This window comes from Emys orbicularis, chromosome 2, assembly GCF_028017835.1.
Source record: "Emys orbicularis isolate rEmyOrb1 chromosome 2, rEmyOrb1.hap1, whole genome shotgun sequence".
Lineage (NCBI taxonomy): Eukaryota > Metazoa > Chordata > Testudines > Emydidae > Emys > Emys orbicularis.
Window position 1 is genome coordinate 105,879,055 of NC_088684.1, and position 18,481 is coordinate 105,897,535.

At 47.5% G+C, this 18,481-nt stretch overlaps 1 protein-coding gene across 1 annotated transcript; it reads left to right on the top strand.

Annotated features, from left to right (window-relative positions):
• The first annotated feature begins 113 nt into the window (after positions 1 to 113).
• LOC135874781 (probable 2-ketogluconate reductase) lies at positions 114 to 17,348 on the top strand. Its single transcript, XM_065399710.1, has 7 exons — positions 114 to 146; positions 929 to 1,038; positions 10,065 to 10,449; positions 12,010 to 12,181; positions 14,994 to 15,172; positions 16,366 to 16,462; positions 17,131 to 17,348. Exons 2-7 carry the CDS (start codon positions 967 to 969, stop codon positions 17,282 to 17,284), a joined length of 1,059 nt encoding a protein of 352 aa, XP_065255782.1. The 5' UTR covers positions 114 to 146; positions 929 to 966; the 3' UTR covers positions 17,285 to 17,348.
• The last annotated feature ends 1,133 nt before the right edge of the window (positions 17,349 to 18,481 follow it).

An 18,481-nucleotide genomic window follows, 5' to 3' on the forward strand; every position in this document is an offset into this window, starting at 1 on the left:
TGACAACACTCAACTCTGCCTTCTGTGGTGACACCCTGAGACTTCCTTTCCTACCTGCAGGCTGCTGGTAGCTTCTGCACTGCTAACTTCCTCTTCTGACTCTCCTCGTGACTCTTCAGACTCAATCTCCAACTCTGCTCCTAAAGGTACTGTATCAGCCTGAGCTAATTCTCTTGCCCTACTTCTAGTAATTGGCCCTGCAGATTTTTCTGTCTCTGTTGGTTCCACCATGCCAATAGGGATGGGAACCGATTCTTTATCCTCCTCTAACACATCTTTTTCAACTCTAATTCCTTTTAACAGCCGACCATGGTCTGATTTATAGCCATCCAGCGATTTTAAGCTGGCATCCAAAGTTTGCTGGGCTTTCCTGAGTAACTCTAATTTTTTATTCAGTTTCTTTCCCAGCAAACTACAAGCTACGAGCAGATATTTAACAGCTATTTTCTTCATCAGTTTAGCCCAGGGGTGGGTAAACTACGGCCTGCGGGCCAGATCTGGCCCCTCAGGGCTTTGGATCCGGCCCATGGCGCCGCCGGCACCACGTCCCTGCGGCCCCTGGGCGGGGGGGGGAGTGGCAAGAGGGCTCCATGCATTTGCCCTTGCCTCCAGGCACTACCCCCGCAGCTCTCATTGGCCGGGAACGGGGAACCGCGGCCAATGGGAACTTCGGGGGAGGTACCTGGAGGTGTGGCAAGGGCAGAGTGCAGAGCCCTGTGCGCCCCCCTCTCCCCCAGGGGCTGTGCAGGGACGTGCACCGGGGCCAGGGCAGGCATGCAGGCAGGGCCGGCTCTAGGCACCAGCAAAGCAAGCAGGTGCTTGGGGTGGCACATTTGCAGGGGCGGCATTCGGGCCATCCTTTTTTTTTTTTTGCGCTTGAGGGCTGGCCATACCGCCCCATAACACTCGCTTCCTCCCCTCTCACAAGGCTGCACAAGCGGAGCCACCGAGCAGCAGGGATCCAGCATGGGAGCTGAGGACCCTGGGAGCTGTAGTTCCTTGGTTAGCTCCCTGCCTATAGAGCCAGCCCTGGAGCAGGTAAAGAACTACACTTCCCAGCAATCCCTTGGCAGTTATCAACAGGAGGGGGAGGGAGTGAGGTAGCTGAGAGCTCATGCTGCAGCTTGCTGTGAATAGAGAGCTGCCTGCTAGAAGGGGTGGCCCTGTGAATGGGGGACAAGTATGCCCCAGGAGTAGAAGGCTTTGGCCCAGATATCCCCTTCAGAAGACTTCCCCAGACTGGATTAGGGATACTGGTGTGACCTTTGGGGGCTGCAAGGTGAGAAGGAATTGGGTGGACTAAATGGACAGTACACCTCTCTATCTGAACCCTAACAAGGGAGGTACGTGGATCCCACTAGAATTTAAAATGAAAAGTAAGGGAGGGGAGGCTCTGCTAGAGGACCTGGACAGCTTTAGATACAGTGTCAGGCATGTAGGAGGATTTCCACTTCTGAGCCATGGAAGCAGAAATTGACTTTTCCTTTCCAGATTTAGCTAATATTCAGAAAGAGAATCTAGCACCTGCCTTCCAGATTTGAACACCCTCAAAATTCAGGAGTGCTCAAGCTCACTTTGGGTAGCTGTTACTTCATTTCTCCCAAATCAAATATACTGATCCACTGTAACTTGCTGTAGAAAAAGTAGGATAAAATTGAGCAAGAAATGCTTCCCAGTGGTTTTTAGGACTGAATTGCTATTTTCAACAGCCATTGCCATTTTATTTTTTTTTAGTTTTATTTGTTTAAAAGGAATACAGTGATACCGCATTGGCAATTTCCCCATAGAAACAAAGAGTGGAACAAAAGAATAATAAAGGCACCTCAACTTTTCCTCATTTATGTAGGACAGTCTTATAATATGCATCCAGATATCCTCCAATCACACAAGCTGAAAATTGTTCCACTTTACTGCAGTTCTGTAACCATATGGGAACCAATCCTGTCTGTGTTCTGTGCACATCCAAAATTCCTGCTGAATGACCTGCCCTGGGAGCGAGTTACCAGTGAACCAGGGCTGGGGCGGCAGGAGGGTGCAGGTTGGAGGGAGGGCACTGGTGTGGGGGGGAAGAGGGGAGACCAGAGCTGGGGCGGCACGGGGTGCGGGGGGGGAGGGGAGAAAGAGCCCAGGGCTGGGGCAGCCAAAATTTTTTTTTTGCTTGGGGCAGCAAAAAACCTAGAGCCGGCCCTGCATGCAGGGAGCCTGCCCTGGCCCCGGTGCGTGCCGCTGCCACCTTGGAGCCCCTTGAGGTAAGCGGCGCCAGGCCAGAGCCCAAACCCCTCCTGTACCCCACACCCCCAACTCCCTGCCCTAAGCCCCCTGCCTGCACCTTGCACTCCTCCTGCACCCCAACCCCCTGCCCTGAGCTCCCTGCAGCACTCTGCACCCCAACCCCTTGCCCTGAGCCCCCTGTGCACCCCAACCCCTTGCCCTGAGCCCCCTGCTGCACCCTGCACCCCTGCCCTGAGCCCCCTCCCACAGTCTGCACCCCTCCTCTGCCCCAATCCCTTGCCCTGAGCCCCTTCCTGCACACCACACCCCCTCCCACAGCCTGCACTCCCTCCTGCACCCCAACCCCCTGCCCCGCATACAATTTCCCCACCCAGATGTGGCCCTCAGCCCAAAAAGTTTGCCCACCCCTGGTTTAGCCTCTCCTTTTTTCGGCTTTGTTTTTACATCAAATACATCATTTACAAAACCCCATGGGTTACAATGCTTAGATATCATCTCACTATTCCTTAGCTGTTCTAAACCTCCTCCATGTTCCTGAATATATTTTCTGGCAAAGTTTTCTAAAGCCATACTGCGGGCAACTGCAACAGACTCTACTCTTGCCCTTACTCCACTCACCTTAACACATAACATAGAACTCATTTGAATTCTAACACTTCCCTAGTTTATGTAATAAACTATAATGAACACTCTGTTGCTTTAGTCTGTAACTGAAGGTGTCCCTTCACAGAAACAGGAAATACCCCAAACCGGTTTTCCGCCTAGTTCAATAAGTCCCAAGTAAATGATAGAGGGGTTGGGGGTGCATTCCCCTCTCTTCCCTCGATGGCTCGTAGCTGATTGAGAGGTCTTTTCCCTCTGTCAGGACCTGCCAAACAGCTGGGGAACTCAGGCAGATGGATCAGAGGTGCAGCCCGGGAGAGTTCTGGGGGCTGAAGAACTATACAAGTTCTGAGTTAATGCGGCCTTTTGGTGACAATTAATACATATATTTATCAACTCCACCCCCACCACTTAGTGTGGGTCATCGGGCCTGATGCTACTGCTTATATCTTATCGGTACCATTCGTTACAACTTCAACCTCCAACAAAGCCCCTTAAATGTGCATATCACATTAAATAATATCATTGCTTTATCTTGCAAGATTAAATTCAAAACTTATAAGTTAAAACTTTAAACCACAATACAGAACGGAAATACTGGGCTTGCTGCCAAGCCACAGCCACGAGAAATCAGGTTCCTATGTTCTTAAGAGTGAGTAAGACACAATCTTTAACTCTCTGTAACTTTAACCATCTACTTATGTCTCAGGTGAGATTCTCAGGGGTCTAAGGATGCCTGGAATCCCTGAAAATTCCTGTCACACACACAGAGATTCCTGGCTCTGGCTCACCAGTCTGTAGCCTGATTTAGGGTGTACTGATAATATTAATTTGGATAATAAGGGAAATTTATTAATTTCATTTATTACTTTAATTTTTATTTTATTTTAATAATTAATAATATTAATAGTATGGGTTTTAGGCTCACCAATCTGTTTGATCAGAAGATAAAAGTTCTTGTCCCGAATCAGGTGCCACAGAATTTATAAAGGACCCTCGGGAGTATGACAGGAAGCTCACACTGAGACGGATCTAGCCTTAAAGACTTTATTAAAATCAATAATAGTAAGTAAGTGGTAAAATAATCAGAGTTACAAAGTTACAATTGCATTACTGCTATTCAAAAGATACATATGATAATATAGTATTATATGCTACAAAGCTTTGGTTAATATACTCACACCCTTCCTTGATAACCTGGTGGTAAGAGACACAGCAACAGCCTTGCGGTTCAGGTTTCTCAATTCTTGAGTGCTTAGAAGAAACTAATGCTAAGAGCTATTAAAGCGAACTTAGGGTTTACTTGACTAACAAAATCAAAACCTAATAAACAGAATAAAACGTAGGGAAACCAAGCTTAGCCTAGTTCCTTTGAAACTTAAAGTTTAAGAAGAACAAGTATAGCCTACTGATAGTAGCAATCATCGTAGATAGAATAGATAGAGGGAAGAAAGTAAATGAGAATAGAGTAAAGTGAGAATGGAGATGGAGTGAGAATTGAGTAAGTGAGAACGGAGAGAGCTCTATTGAGGTGGGTCCTCTTTTATAGGGCAAATGCCAGAAATCCTTCCTCTTATGCCCAAATTTCATTCCTCACCCACAGAAATGTTTGGGTACACTTACCCCATAGGCTAGTATGTACATCAGTCTCTTGTGGTGTACTTGTTAAGTCTGTGGGTACAACATTGAAAAAACCCCTATGCCATTCTTCATTGTCTATTGGTCTAGGTAAAGGTCTAAGACATAGGTGTGGTACTTTATTTGAACAACAAGATAAAGGTCAACTTTACTTTTCTGGGTAAAAGTCTTAATATATTTATAATATTAATATATTTATAATATATTTGCTAACTTTGCCTTAGCTTAACATACAGGATATGGCTTGTAGGTCTCTTGCATTACAGCCAAACTTACTTTAATATAAATCTATAAACCTATTACAATAAACAAAATACTTAAACTATAAGAAAAGATATATATACACATGTAAGCAAGCAGGTTAGTCCTATAGGCTACACTTTGTGGTCCCTGTTGTTGACTCCCTTCAACCAATGAGATTGTAGTATACAAATATCACAATCCCATTCCATTTTAAAGTGAAAAAAATCAATTCCTCCACCCACCTACTAAGCCAGAGGTGGGCAAACTACGGCCTGCAGGCCACATCCAACCCACGGGACCATCCTGCCCGGCCCTTGAGCTCCCGGCCAGGGAGGCTACCCTCGGACCTTCCCCTGCTGTTCCCCCTCCCCCACAGCCTCAGCTCACCATGCCGCCAGCACTCTGGGCAGCGGGGCTGTGAGCTTCTGCCGGGCAGCACAGATGCGAGAGCTGCCGGCCTGCCCCAGTGCTCTAGACTGCGTGGTGGCGTGGCTGGCTCTGGCCGGGTGGCGAGGCTGCCAGCCCTGGTGCTCTGAGCGGCATGTTTAGGGGAAGGATGGGGGTTGTATAAGGGGCAGGGGGTTCTGGGCAGCAGTCAGGGGACAGGGGGCCCTTGGATGGGGTGGAGGTTCTGGGGGGGCAGTCAGGGGACGGGGGGGTTAGACAGGCATGAGAGTCCTGGAGGGCCTGTCAGGGGTGTGTGGATAGGGGTCAGGCAGTCAGGGGACAGGGAGCGGGGGGGCTGGATAGGGGGTGGGGTCCCAGGGGACGGTTAGGGGCAGGGGACCCCAGGAGGGCAGCGGTCAGGGGACAAGGAGCAGGGGGGGTTGGATGGGTGGGGGGTTCTGAGGTGGGCAGTAAGTGGGAGGGGGCGGATAGGGGCTGGAGGCCACGCTGTTTGGAGAGGCACAGCCTTCCCTACCCAGCCCTCCATACAGTTTTGGAACCCCGATGTGGCCCACAGGCCAAAAATTTTGCCCACCCCTGTACTAAGCACTAGTCCTCCCGATTTCTCCCAAATAATCCTGTCTCCCTCCTCAGGAGTGCTGAAATAATTTGCCAAGAGCTGGAGGAGTGAATAAAGCCCTTGTAGTGGGGATCTAGGGTATTGCATGGGGAACTGTAGAAGGTTCGCGCCGGGGCTCGACCCTCCTGGGCAGGAGGGGAGCCACACCAACTCACCACTGGTGGAACGACAACCGGTTAGTTCAGGGGCTCAGGCCCTCAGGCAGGGGCTGAGCCAACAGACAGTTAGTCCTGAGGCCCAGGCCCTGGAGCAGGGCGGGGCACAAACAGTCCCAGCTCAGGCCCTTTGGGGCAGGGCTGAGCCAACAGTACAGTTAAGGAGCTCAGGCCCTCTGGTGCAGGGGCTGAGCAAACAGTACAGTTAAGGAGCTCAGGCCCTCTGGTGCAGGGGCTGAGCAAACAATCAGCTAAGGGGCTCAGGCCGTCTGGTGCAGGGGCTGAGCAAACAGTACAGTTAAGGAGCTCAGGCCCTTTGGGGCAGGGGCTGAGCAACAATACCAGTTGGGGTAAGCCCAGGCTCCTACACCTGAGCATTGGGTGAGGGGGAAGCCTGCCACCCATGAGCAGGGGTGGCAGGGGGGGGGACGCAGGCCCACCCACTCCACTGCGTCCCAGCCCGGGGCCCTAGCAGCGGCTGCTGCGGGTCAGTGGGGTGTCCTGACCGAAACACACTGACATTGGCTCACATGCGTCTGCAGCCTGACCGGGGTCGGCTACCCCCGGGCTACTTCCTGGTTCCCCCTCAGGGCCTACCTCGTTGGTGCCGCCAGGTCCGGGCCAGTCCACCAGCATCGGTTCCTCTCGTCCGGGGCTTGGGAGCAGGTCCGGCAGCTCCTCGGGGAAATCTGGCCACTGGGGCTCCGGCAGCTCCTCCGGGTAACAACAGGGGTGGAGGGGCTCTGGGGGCTCCTCACCTTCGTAGTTGGCGCAGGGCAGGTCCGACGGCTCCTCCCAATACCGGGTGCGGGGGGGCTCCGGCGGCGCCTCCTCGTAGTGGGCTCGGGGGAGCTCCAGCCAGTTAGAGCAACAGTCTCGGGTCTCAGCGGTCTCCCGGCAGCACGTCCGCTCCCTGCGGCGGCTGGGCCCTGACTGAGTTCCGGCGGCCGGCCTTTATATTTCCTGTCCCGCCCCTTGACTTCCTGGGGGCGGGAACAGGCGGCGGTGGCTCCGCCCACTCGGGTGCCTGCAAGGGTGCTCCCTCTTCTGGGCCGGAGGGGAGCTACACCAACTCACTACAGGTAGGGATCGGTCTGCTCTGGCTGGAGCATCGGTGACATCGGGGACATTGGTTGGCGGCTCCTTCACGGAGCCGTGAGCACAGGCGTGTACCTGGCGCGGTTTACCCCTATTCCCGAGGCCTGCCCCTTTTGCGGCATACGGGAGACCCTGGCGCACGCTTACCTTGAGTGCGCCAGGTTACAGCCCCTGTTTCGACTCCTCCAGAACGTCTTGTTGAGGTTCTGGCTGCATTTTTCCCCTCACCTGCTTATTTATGCTCACCCTATTTGTGGCCCCACGAAGTCGCGGGACCTCCTCGTCAACCTCTTACTGGCCCTGGCCAAACTTACCATCTATAATACCAGGGAGAGGATGTTGGACGAGGGGGTGCTCTGCGACTGTGGGGCCTACTTCCGTACCTTTTTGGTTTCACGCCTCCGGGCGGAGTTCCGCTGGGCAGCTTCCGCTGGCTCCCTTGCCACCTTTGAGGAGCAGTGGGCGCTGTCCGGGGTTTTTTGCTCGGTGTCCCCGTTTGGTTCCCTGATTTTGAATCTTTGACCGTCACCTCACTCCCTGTTTTTTTATTAGTTGTCCCAAGCAATTATTTGGCGCTGGGTCCAGTGGTCCCTCCCGCTAGGCTGGGGGAGGGGCCTTTAGTAGTGGGCGGGTGAGCCCGCCCGCCTCCCGGTTACCCAATACCGACTCACTACAGGAACATTTCCGGAGAATACTAGAGAGAGGACTCCATCCGGTGAAGTTCACATATCCCAGTACTGGGCATGAGAGGGTTCACATTCTGAGTTCTTGGTGTGAGCTCATCTCTAGAAAATACCTGCCATCTGGTGCATTCCTGAGCAAAAATATTACTGGCAGAAATAGTTCAGCAGTCCCTCCCCCACCTCAAGATCTACTTCCTAATCTCTCCCTCCTCTGAGCCCAATGAGACTCCTCTCTGACCCCAGTGAACATTAAAAGACCATCTCTGAATCTGAACTGGCCAACTCTCAGTGTTAGCACTTACCCCTGGCCCCAGTTTCCAACTGCTATGGACTCCATGCAGTGTTGTCTGCACTTGGCCCACAAAAAGCCTGAGATCAGTTTTGCATAAACACGTGTATTCTTGCAAATTTCTTGAAAACCAAAGTACTGTTTAATTTCCCCATAGTCAAGTCCAGACTGGGTTAATTAAAGAAAACAAGTAGAGCACCAAACTTCACTGTGATTCTGGATCATTGGTTTTGGCATACCCCTTTGGAGAAATGGCAGAGCCTTTGGCCAGAAATTAAATTCATTAAGTCAAAAAGACTTGGGCAATTATAGTAATAGAGGCATTTGTGGAGGTAACTGTGCAAGAAACAGATAAATAACTCCTGGGGCCTGATCCAAAGCTCAGTGACATCAACGGGAGTTTCCCCACTGATTTCAATGGGTTTTGGATCAGGCCCCTATAGAAACGGCCATTTTTCAACTGGCTAAAACCTGGGAAGTGGCTGTTTACTAATAGTTCTGGAATGAAGAAGAGGGTGGCTTAGGACTTCTGCCAGGAGTGAGACTCAGCTCCCATTTTCCAACTGCTGGAAACCATTCCCAAACCCCAGACTGCGTCCAGACATAACCTGCCACCGCTGTTGGGTCACAATTTGCTCCTTAAACCCGGGACTGGTAAGGGTAGATGGTTCACTTCAGGAGCCTGGTGGTTGGCAGGAGGAGAGGAGTCAGTTAAGGAACTAGCATGAATCAGAGAGGCCTGAGGGAATCTGCTCGTGCAGGCAAGTGACTGAGGCATTGCAGGAAGAGTGGGGCAGAGTAAGGCAGGATTTTTGGGACTGAGCTCCAGAAGATCTGTGCAATTTGGGGGATGCAAGTTTTTGTTCTCTAAGGGGCAAATCAGTCAGCACTCCTTCTTCCCACACATAGTGCACACCCACACACTCCTGTTGAAACAAAATAAAAGGAAGGGAGTTTGTTGGTATTTATTCCCAACCTCAAAGGAATAAAAAGTGTGAACTAAGGAAAGTTCTATACTTTGTGTGTTTTAATCTCTCCAGCCCTACCTACTTGCTGGTTGGGAAAATTCAAGTGCTTTTAAAATTCATTTTCCAAAGTGATAGAACTACCCATGCCAGAAAAAGCTAGTAATTAAAGCTTGAAGTATACTTTTCAGGAAGCTATGGGTTTTGGGTGGAGATCGTTGGGTTTTTGGTGTTTGTTCCATTTTTTGTTTGTTGCAGCAGTTGTAAATGCAAGATACTTTTGTTTTGAAACGCTCAGGAGCAGTTATTCTTATTTATGTGTTTAACCAACCTGGAATTTTTTTTAAACTAATCTCAGTAAAAATATATGAAGTCTACAAAATGTTAAGTGAATATGGTGGTGGGGTTTTGTTTTCTTCCTGGAACATAGTCCCTTTTTACTCCCTATATCAACAGGGGTTAAATTCTGTTCTCTTTCTTTAATAAGATAGTAATTGGACTTAAAGTTCAAATGATGGATCTGATTTTTCTAAAGTCAGCAGAGTGCATGAACATCAAAATCTTGCAATTTTTTTCCCATTCAGCAAACAAAGTTAGTGAACTAAGTTACAAAGTAAATTAGAGACAGCAGTGCACCTAGTCCATAAATAACTCTCATTGTGTTAGATGAAATCATGTCCTCAAATACCCTCATGAAAATTCACTGACTTCAGTGGGGCTGCGTAAGTGGAAGTGAATGCAGAATTTGGGCCAGTGAGCATGGAGATGTCCTTTGGCCCACAAAGCTTTGAACTGTATAGACTTTGACCCTTGAATTTATATTGTTTTACTTAATTATTTCTGTTAAATTTTATCTTGGATCTTTTCACCTATAGGTGTTAGGACAACTATGCCATGCTATAACAATGCATTCTTGCCAAAGTAACAATTGCTTCCAAACTGGACTATTCTCTGAATAGTGCAGCAGCAGTTTTTCAAAATAAATAAGACAGGGAAACTTTGGACATGAGTTTACTGTCTCTTTCTGCCGTAACAGGGCAAGTGAAGTAAAGCCCTGCTGAACTGTTTAAAACATGGAGGGAAGGGGAAATGTTACTCAGGGAAACACTTTGGTTTTGTTTCCTTTTGTAGGGCATGGAAGAGCAAGAGCTTCCTTATGTGTTAATAAACACTATAGGAGGGACATACGGAGTGTATGAGGATCATGTCGAGTTTCTGAAGAAACATTTTAACCTTATCACCATGAAGGAATTTCTTGAAAACAAAAACCGTCTTAGTGAAAAGATCAAAGCTATTTATATGTGGTGGCACAAACCAGCTGCTAACCAGGAGCTTCTCCATAGTCTGCCTAACTTAAAGGTGATTGCAACCTCTGGGGCAGGAGTGGATCATTTGGACTTGAAACTGATCTCCAGCTTTGGAGTGAAAGTCGCCAACACTCCCTTTGCTGTTTGCAATGTCACTGCAGATCTGGGGATGGCTTTAATGTTGGCATCTGCCAGGAGACTAGTGGAAGGTAACCATTTAATTTTTTTCAGGATCTGCATTTCAAAATATGCTATGTTAAAATGTATGTGGATGCATAGTTAAAAATATAAATACACAAAATCAAGGAATGGGAAAAGGTGACAATAAATGTCTCATGGTAACATTAGCTTGCCCACAGGGCACATATAATTTCCAAACAAAAATGTCAGTAAAATAGATATGTCTCCCCAGATACCTCTAGTGTTAGGGCTTCCCTCCCTTACCTCAGCTCATAACCACCATCCCATACTGCTTGTTCCCTCTGCCCCTGCTTTTCCAGGCCCAACAAGAGGGAGCACTGTGTTCTGCCTTTTTGAGGCTGATGTGAATTAGCCCCATAAAAACCTTTATTCACACTTCTGTGCCTCATCTCTCTGCCTGCAACATATGTGCAGGAAATACAATGGCAGGCAGGTGTCCTGCAGCCTCCTGGGGCTGGAGTAGATCTGGCCCCACTGAAAGTCACCTGGTGATGGTACTGCAACCTGTAGCGCATCAGCTACATTATCCAGAGTCTAGGTGACACAGATATGGTATTGTTGGTGGGACTTAGCTCCATTAGCTCCTAATGACTAGCCACCCCAAGACAGACGGCTCAGATACTGGTTGAAGAGCTGACAATTTCTACTACTTCCAGAGCCAAAGACAAGAGCAGGTTTGTGATGGAAATAAAACTGAGGTTAAGAGTCTCATCCCACTCTCCCCCAAAGGGAGTTGGGGGGGGGGGGAAGAGGAGGGTGAAAGGAGACATTTACTGCTATGAGCAAGAAATCAAATCAAGAGCTCTGATTAGAGCTCTGGTTGCCAGTGTCAACATTACCCATCATGTGTTTGATTAAAAGGTAAAAGTAAATATTGGTGCTCCATTGTCATGTTGGCTTGTGAGCCAAAGGTAAAAGATGGTGTGACAGTTTATGCCCTTAGGTGCAGGGCAGCATGGCCTAGCAGCCAGAGCCTATTGAGATGGGGGTGGGCCACCCACCAAGAGGAGTGGTGGCCCCAGTAGGGGGGCCTAGGCCCACCCAACTCCACCAGGCCCCAACCCAGGGCCCTAACACTGGCATAGCAACTGGCCACTGACTCAGCGGGGTGGGTCCTACCAAAACACGTTGAGGTTTCCCAGGCGGGAAGTACCACTCCATCACCCTCCCTGGGCCACTTCCTACCAGCGTCTGCGTTGGGGACTCCCATGAGACATTGGGTTCGCTGTGGTTAGCTGGGCCGGTCACCTCCAGTGGCTACTCCAGTCACTGGGGTTCAGGCAGGCCCAAGGGGGCTCTGATTCCCAGTGTGGACTGGGGCGCTGCAGGCACTTCCCAGGCAGGTCATTCCCTTGCAGCCTTCAGCTCAGAATGAGCTGGGCTTCCTCCCTTTATACTGCTAGAGCATCTGGAGCATGCCCAGTCCCACTGGGGAGGCGGGACTTCCGCTGTCAATAATATGGGCTTAACCCTGGCTGGGCTGGTGTGGGGGTAAACAGACCCTGTCACAGATGGGTATCTGAATGCCTGGCATCATTCCATTCCTCGTGCTATTTTTCTTTTTTCAGGTTGTCAGATTGCAGTTTCCCCAAACACTGAGCATTTTCCTGATGACTTGCTGGGAGATGAAGTCACCGGGGCTACCCTTGGTATAATTGGAATGGGCAGTATTGGATATATGGTGGCCAAGAGGGCCAAAGCTTTTGAAATGAAAATTCTTTATCACAACAGGAGCCAGAGGTAAAAGTATGTCTGATCCCAGTTAGAAAATCAATTTTGTAACTGCTTGTAAAGATTACTTGTAGCTGTCATTGTCTCAAACGTGTCATATTTGTTTATTCAGCTCATAGATTCATAGATTCATAGACTCTAGGACTGGAAGGTACCTCGAGAGGTCATCGAGTCCAGTCCCCTGCCCTCATGGCAGGACCAAATACTGTCTAGACCATCCCTGATAGACATTTATCTAACCTACTCTTAAATATCTCCAGAGATGGAGATTCTACAACCTCCCTAGGCAATTTATTCCAGTGTTTAACCACCCTGACAGTTAGGAACTTTTTCCTAATGTCCAACCTAAACCTCCCTTGCTGCAGTTTAAGCCCATTACTTCTTGTTCTATCCTTAGAGGCTAAGATGAACAAGTTTTCTCCCACCTCCTTATGACACCCTTTTAGATACCTGAAGACTGCTATCATGTCCCCTCTCAGTCTTCTCTTTTCCAAACTAAATAAACCCAATTATTTCAGCCTTCCTTCATAGGTCACGTTCTCTAGACCTTTAATCATTCTTGTTGCTCTTCTATGGACCCTCTCCAATTTCTCCACAGCTTTCTTGAAATGCGGTGCCCAGAACTGGACACAATACTCCAGTTGAGGCCTAACCAGCGCAGAGTAGAGCGGAAGAATGACTTGCTCACAACACACCTGTTCATGCATCCCAGAATCACGTTTGCTTTTTTTGCAACAGCATCACACTGTTGACTCATATTTAGCTTGTGGTCCACTATAACCCCTAGATCCCTTTCTGCCATACTCCTTCCTAGACAGTCTCTTCCCATTCTGTATGTATGAAACTGATTGTTCCTTCCTAAGTGAAGTACTTTGCATTTGTCTTTATTAAACTTCATCCTGTTTACCTCAGACCATTTCTCCAATTTCTCCAGATCATTTTGAATTTTGACCCTATCCTCCAAAGCAGTTGCAATCCCTCCCAGTTTGGTATCATCTGCAAACTTAATAAGCGTACTTTCTATGCCAATATCTAAGTCGTTGATGAAGATATTGAACAGAGCCAGTCCCAAAACAGACCCCTGCGGAACCCCACTCGTTATGCCTTTCCAGCAGGATTGGGAACCATTAATAACAACTCTCTGAGTACGGTTATCCAGCCAGTTATGCACCCACCTTATAGTAGCCCCATCTAAATTGTATTTGCCTATAAGAATATCATGTGAGACCGTATCAAATGCCTTACTAAAGTCTAGGTATACCACATCCACAGCTTCTCCCTAATCCACAAGACTCGTTATCCTATCGAAGAAATCTATCAGATTGGTTTGACATGATTTGTTCTTTACAAATCCATGCTGGCTATTCCCTATCACCTTACCACCTTCCAAGTGTCAACTCAATTTCAGAATGAGGCATAGGGACATAATGGTGTGATACCTGCAGCTTTATTCTTAAGTGCCTTTTTTATTATTGCTATTCTATTTTTAAATGATGAAATACATAGAACTGTTGTGAGGTTTGTTTAAAAATGTGCAGGAAGGATTAGAAATTTGCCTGCCATGCCGCTGGTCTTAGACATCAGTAGTCATCCTCCAACCTTTTCATAGTATGGACCACATCTTAATAGATAGTGGAAATAAAAGATAGTCCAATCAAACAATATTCCTGTAGCAATTATGTAGCAGTGGCCCCAAACAGAAGTAGCTAGTCTGGCTCCTTCACCTCCTCTTAGAAGCAGCGGAATATAAAGAGAGTTATACCATGTGAACTGCCAGCTCTCTGTGGACCAACACTAGTCCACAGAATAATTTCTCTCCTTGCATCATGTCTGCTGCCATGTTGCAGACACAGAAAGCAAGTGAAAATCATGTGGGTTAGGAGGGAATCCATGTTAGGACCAGAAAGCATGATCATCAACATCATTATTTTTACATTTTAATATTGTGGCATTGGGGCCCCATTGGGCTAGGCCCTATACAAACATATAGTAAATATATCCTAGCTGAGAAACTTTACCAAGAAGATTGGACTATAAGACCTCAGACAGACCAACTACTGATGGTCTGAGAACAGCATCACTTGCTATGGATCAAGCACAAATTCTACTGATTGACAAATGCAGGAGCCTTAAGAGATATTTGTAACTGAGTTTAGTTACAGAACATCCCAATAGGAGGAAAAACAGTCCAATAAATATATTTAATATTTGTTCTCTCTGCTCTTGCTCCCCTGTCTCCTTTGGCACTTGAGCCTGCATTATTCTGCTTCATGACACCAGCTTTCTCATTAAGGAGCCCTCCAATAGGTTTCCCTTGGTTCTTCTTTCTGTGCCACTGTTTCCTGTGTTGTATGTCTGAACCTCTTTCCCTCCTGTTATTTAAATGGCAGCTGTCCCTATTTCCAGCTTGATGTAAGAAGGAAAGTAAACAGTCTCCTCCAAAACAGGCAGCAATGCTATTCCCTAAACAGGCTAGCAGTAAGACTCTTGCAGACTTGACATTCCACTCTGCAGTGGATGCCAAACTAATCATCTCTGCATGAAGCAACAGAGGGTCCTGTGGCACCTTTAAGACTAACAGAAGTATTGGAGCATAAGCTTTCGTGGGTAAATGCCCACTTCATCAGTGGTGTACCTGATGCTTCCTCCTGGGAAGCAGATACCCTTGCAAATACAGGGCTCCTGCATAGTCATACACTGAGCTGCAAATGGATGGGGCAGCAGGGAGGGGAGTGAGAAGGTGAAATCCATTTCTGTAATAGAGATTTGAACCTCCAATATTTTCTACTTACAAGAGCAGTTGAACTTTGTTTTCCTTCAGAAAAGAGGAAGAGGAACGGGCTGTTGGTGCCATTTATTGTAAAAAGATAGAAGACTTGCTCCAGCAGTCAGATTTTGTGATGCTGGTTGTGAAGCTGACGCCTCAGACAGACAAACTGTTTGGGAAGAAGGAGTTAGAACTGATGAAACCCACTGCTACTCTCATTAACATCAGCAGAGGTAGGGTACAGAATGACTGCTTACCAACCACAATGCAATTTACCTTCAATGCAAGGGTCTCTGGAAAAAAAAAAATCAACTCCTGATACTAGTGCCTACACTGAAATTTTCTGTGGGAACTGTGATAGCAGGGTTGTCAAGATTCTAAATGTCTGTGGACCTGATTCAGCAAAACTCTTAAACACATGCATAACTTTAAAAATGTGAGTAGTCCTATTAAACTTCAATGGACACTCACATGCTTAAAATTAAGTACATGTGTAAATGCTTTGCTGAATAGATATGGGATTAACCCAAGTGTCTAAAGTTCTGCAGGTACTCAAGTGCTCTGTTGAATCAGGGACAATAGCAGGAGATTGTCTCCTGTGAGTTTAGGATTAAAGAGAGATTAAACTCTCCTGTTGCCTTTGCACAAACATAAAAAAGTTGACCCCTCACAACCTAGTCTTCTAAGGGCAGGAAATTTAAAACACAAATTGCCTATAGCTCAGGGGTGGCCAACCTGTGGCTCCAGAGGCACATGCGGCTCTTCAGAAGTTAATATGCGGCTCCTTGTATAGGCACCGACTCCGGGGCTTGAGCTACAGGCGCCAACTTTCCAGTGTGCCAGGGGGTGCTCACTGCTCAACCCCTGGCTCTGCCACAGGCCCTGCCCCCACTCCACCCCTTCCCACCCCCTCCCCTGCAGTGCCCTCGCTTCTCCCCCCTCCCCCCCCAGAGCCTCCTGCATGCCACAAAACAACTGATCGGGAGGTGAGGAGGGAGGGGGAGGTGCTGATTGGCGGGGCTGCCAGTGGGTGGGAGGCGCTGGGAGCGGGGTGGGGGAGCTGATGGGGGGCTGCCAATGTATTACTGTGGCTCTTTGGCAATGTACATTGTTAAATTCTGTCTCCTTCTCAGGCTCAGGTTGGCCACCCCTGCTATAGCCCATGTAGATTGTCTAGCATTCTGGCACCAAATTCATCAAACAGGCAAAACTTTGAATATAGCATCAATACAATGCACATTTTAAAAATCTAGATCAGTAATACTTTATAATAAAACCCTTGCTTGTAAATTTGCTGTTAAACATCAGAATCAGCATTCATGTTTAAAGAGTTGGAAATCCATTTTCATTTTAAAATTATAGCACAGAGGCAAGTTTTTCTTGATTTAGTGGGGATGGCAATAAGAATATTGTTGTTCTAACCTAGGTCAAGTGGTTGATCAAGATGCATTGGTGGAAGCACTGCAAAATGGGGTTATTAAGGCTGCTGCTTTAGATGTGACATACCCTGAACCTCTGCCAAGGTAAAAAATGGTTAAAAGTTAAATATAAAAGAGAGAGAGTGTGTGTGTACATATATAGCGTAAACTAGGTGTGTGTGTGAATATATGAATGAGAATAGTTGCAATATGTTTTATGTATATTCCTATTGAAATCAATGGGACTACTCAGGTGTGTAAATATTAAGCAGGACAGAGGCCTTAGAGCCCAATCATGCAGTCCTTAGACAAATAAAACTCACACTGACTTCTTTGGGAGTTTTGCTGCATAAAAACTGCATGCAGCAGCTTTAATTCCACTCTGTATATGCTTGACTCAAGCAATTATTTCAAATCCATATTAACACTCTTGTTTCCAGGGCCAGCTCCAGCATTTCTGCCGCCCCAAGCAACAACAACAACAAAAAAAGCCGTGATTGGCGGCGGCAATTGGAAAAAAAAAAAAAAAGTCGCGATCGGCGGCGGCAGATCAGCGGCAGTTCCTTCGCTCCTAGAGGGAGTGAGGGACCTGCCGCCCCCGAATTGCCGCAGGTGCCGCCCCTCTCCCTTGGCCGCCCCAAGCACCTGCTTGTTAAGCTGGTGCCTGGAGCCGGCCCTGCTTGTTTCCCCTTAGATCTTTATAATAAAAAGAATCAATAAAATAGCTCTGAACCTCATCTCTACTTTTTCTGTTTTTTCTGCCCCGCCTCCAGGCACCATCCTTTGTTAAAATTAAAGAACATTATTATAACTCCTCACATTGGAGGTGCTACTACAAGTTCTCGTTGCCTCACGATGAAGAATATGGTTGAAAGCATATTGGCTGCTCTTAATGGTCTCCCTATCCCTAATGAAGTGATTCCCTAAAATGACTTGCATTTGGCAAAACTTTAATGTTTATGATAACAAGAATAAACTGTCATTTGACACCTATTTACGCTATGTAATTATTTCAAATCTGTCACATAGACACGATGTAGAAGTAACATGTTTGGTTTACATTTATTTTGACTTAATCACAACAGAAATTCTGCCTGAAAAATTATGGAGTATTTCATCCTGAGCCCTAAAGCAAAAATGAGTAATTTCAGAAGTAGGCACAGGCTAAGTCTAGCTTTGGGTGTGCTTTATTTTGATTGCGTCCTTAAAGTTGTTCTACAGCGCTGTGCCCCAGCAGAGAAATGAAAACTTCAATAAAGTGACACTGTATTCTAGTGTCTTTTACAAGACAAACTACACTCCAAAGCAAAATGCAGACAATATATGTTTAATAAAGGGCCAGACTGAATGTTGCCTGTAGGTCATAATAAGGGACAGCACTTGTGATGTGCCACCCCAGGAGCAGCACACAGGAGGTATGACAGAGGCAGGGCTTCTTCCCAACCAATTTCTCCCTTGCTACAGTAACATTTTGTTTCCTCTCTGCATTGGCTGAGCTCCACTGGTTGATGCGTTTAGGGAAGTCCAGGAAAGGCTTTACTATTTCACATGCCTCCCTGTCCATCATCAGCACAGCAGTCAAGGGCCTGGTCTACACTAGGCTTTTATGTCGAATTTAGCGCCGTTACATCGAATTAACCCTGCACCCGTCCACACCACGAAGCTATTTAGTTCGACATAGAGCTCTCTTAAATTCGACTTCTGTACTCCTCCCCAACGAGAGGAGTAGCGCTAAATTCGAAATGGCCATATCGAATTAGGCTAGGTGTGGATGGAAATCGACGCTAATAGCTCCGGGAGCTATCCCACAGTGCACCACTCTGTTGACGCTCTGGACAGCAGTCCGAGCTCGGATGCTCTGACCAGCCACACAGGAAAAGCCCCGGGAAAATTTGAATTCCTTTTCCTGTCTGAGCAGTTTGAATCTCATTTCCTGTTTGGACAGCGTGGCGAGCTCAGCAGCACTGGCAACGATGCAGAGCTCTGCAGCAGAGATGGCCGTGCAATCCCAGAATAGAAAGAGGGCCCCAGCATGGACTGATCGGGAAGTCTTGGATCTCATCGCTGTGTGGGGCGATGAGTCCATGCTTTTCGAGCTGCGCTCCAAAAGAAGGAATGCAAAGA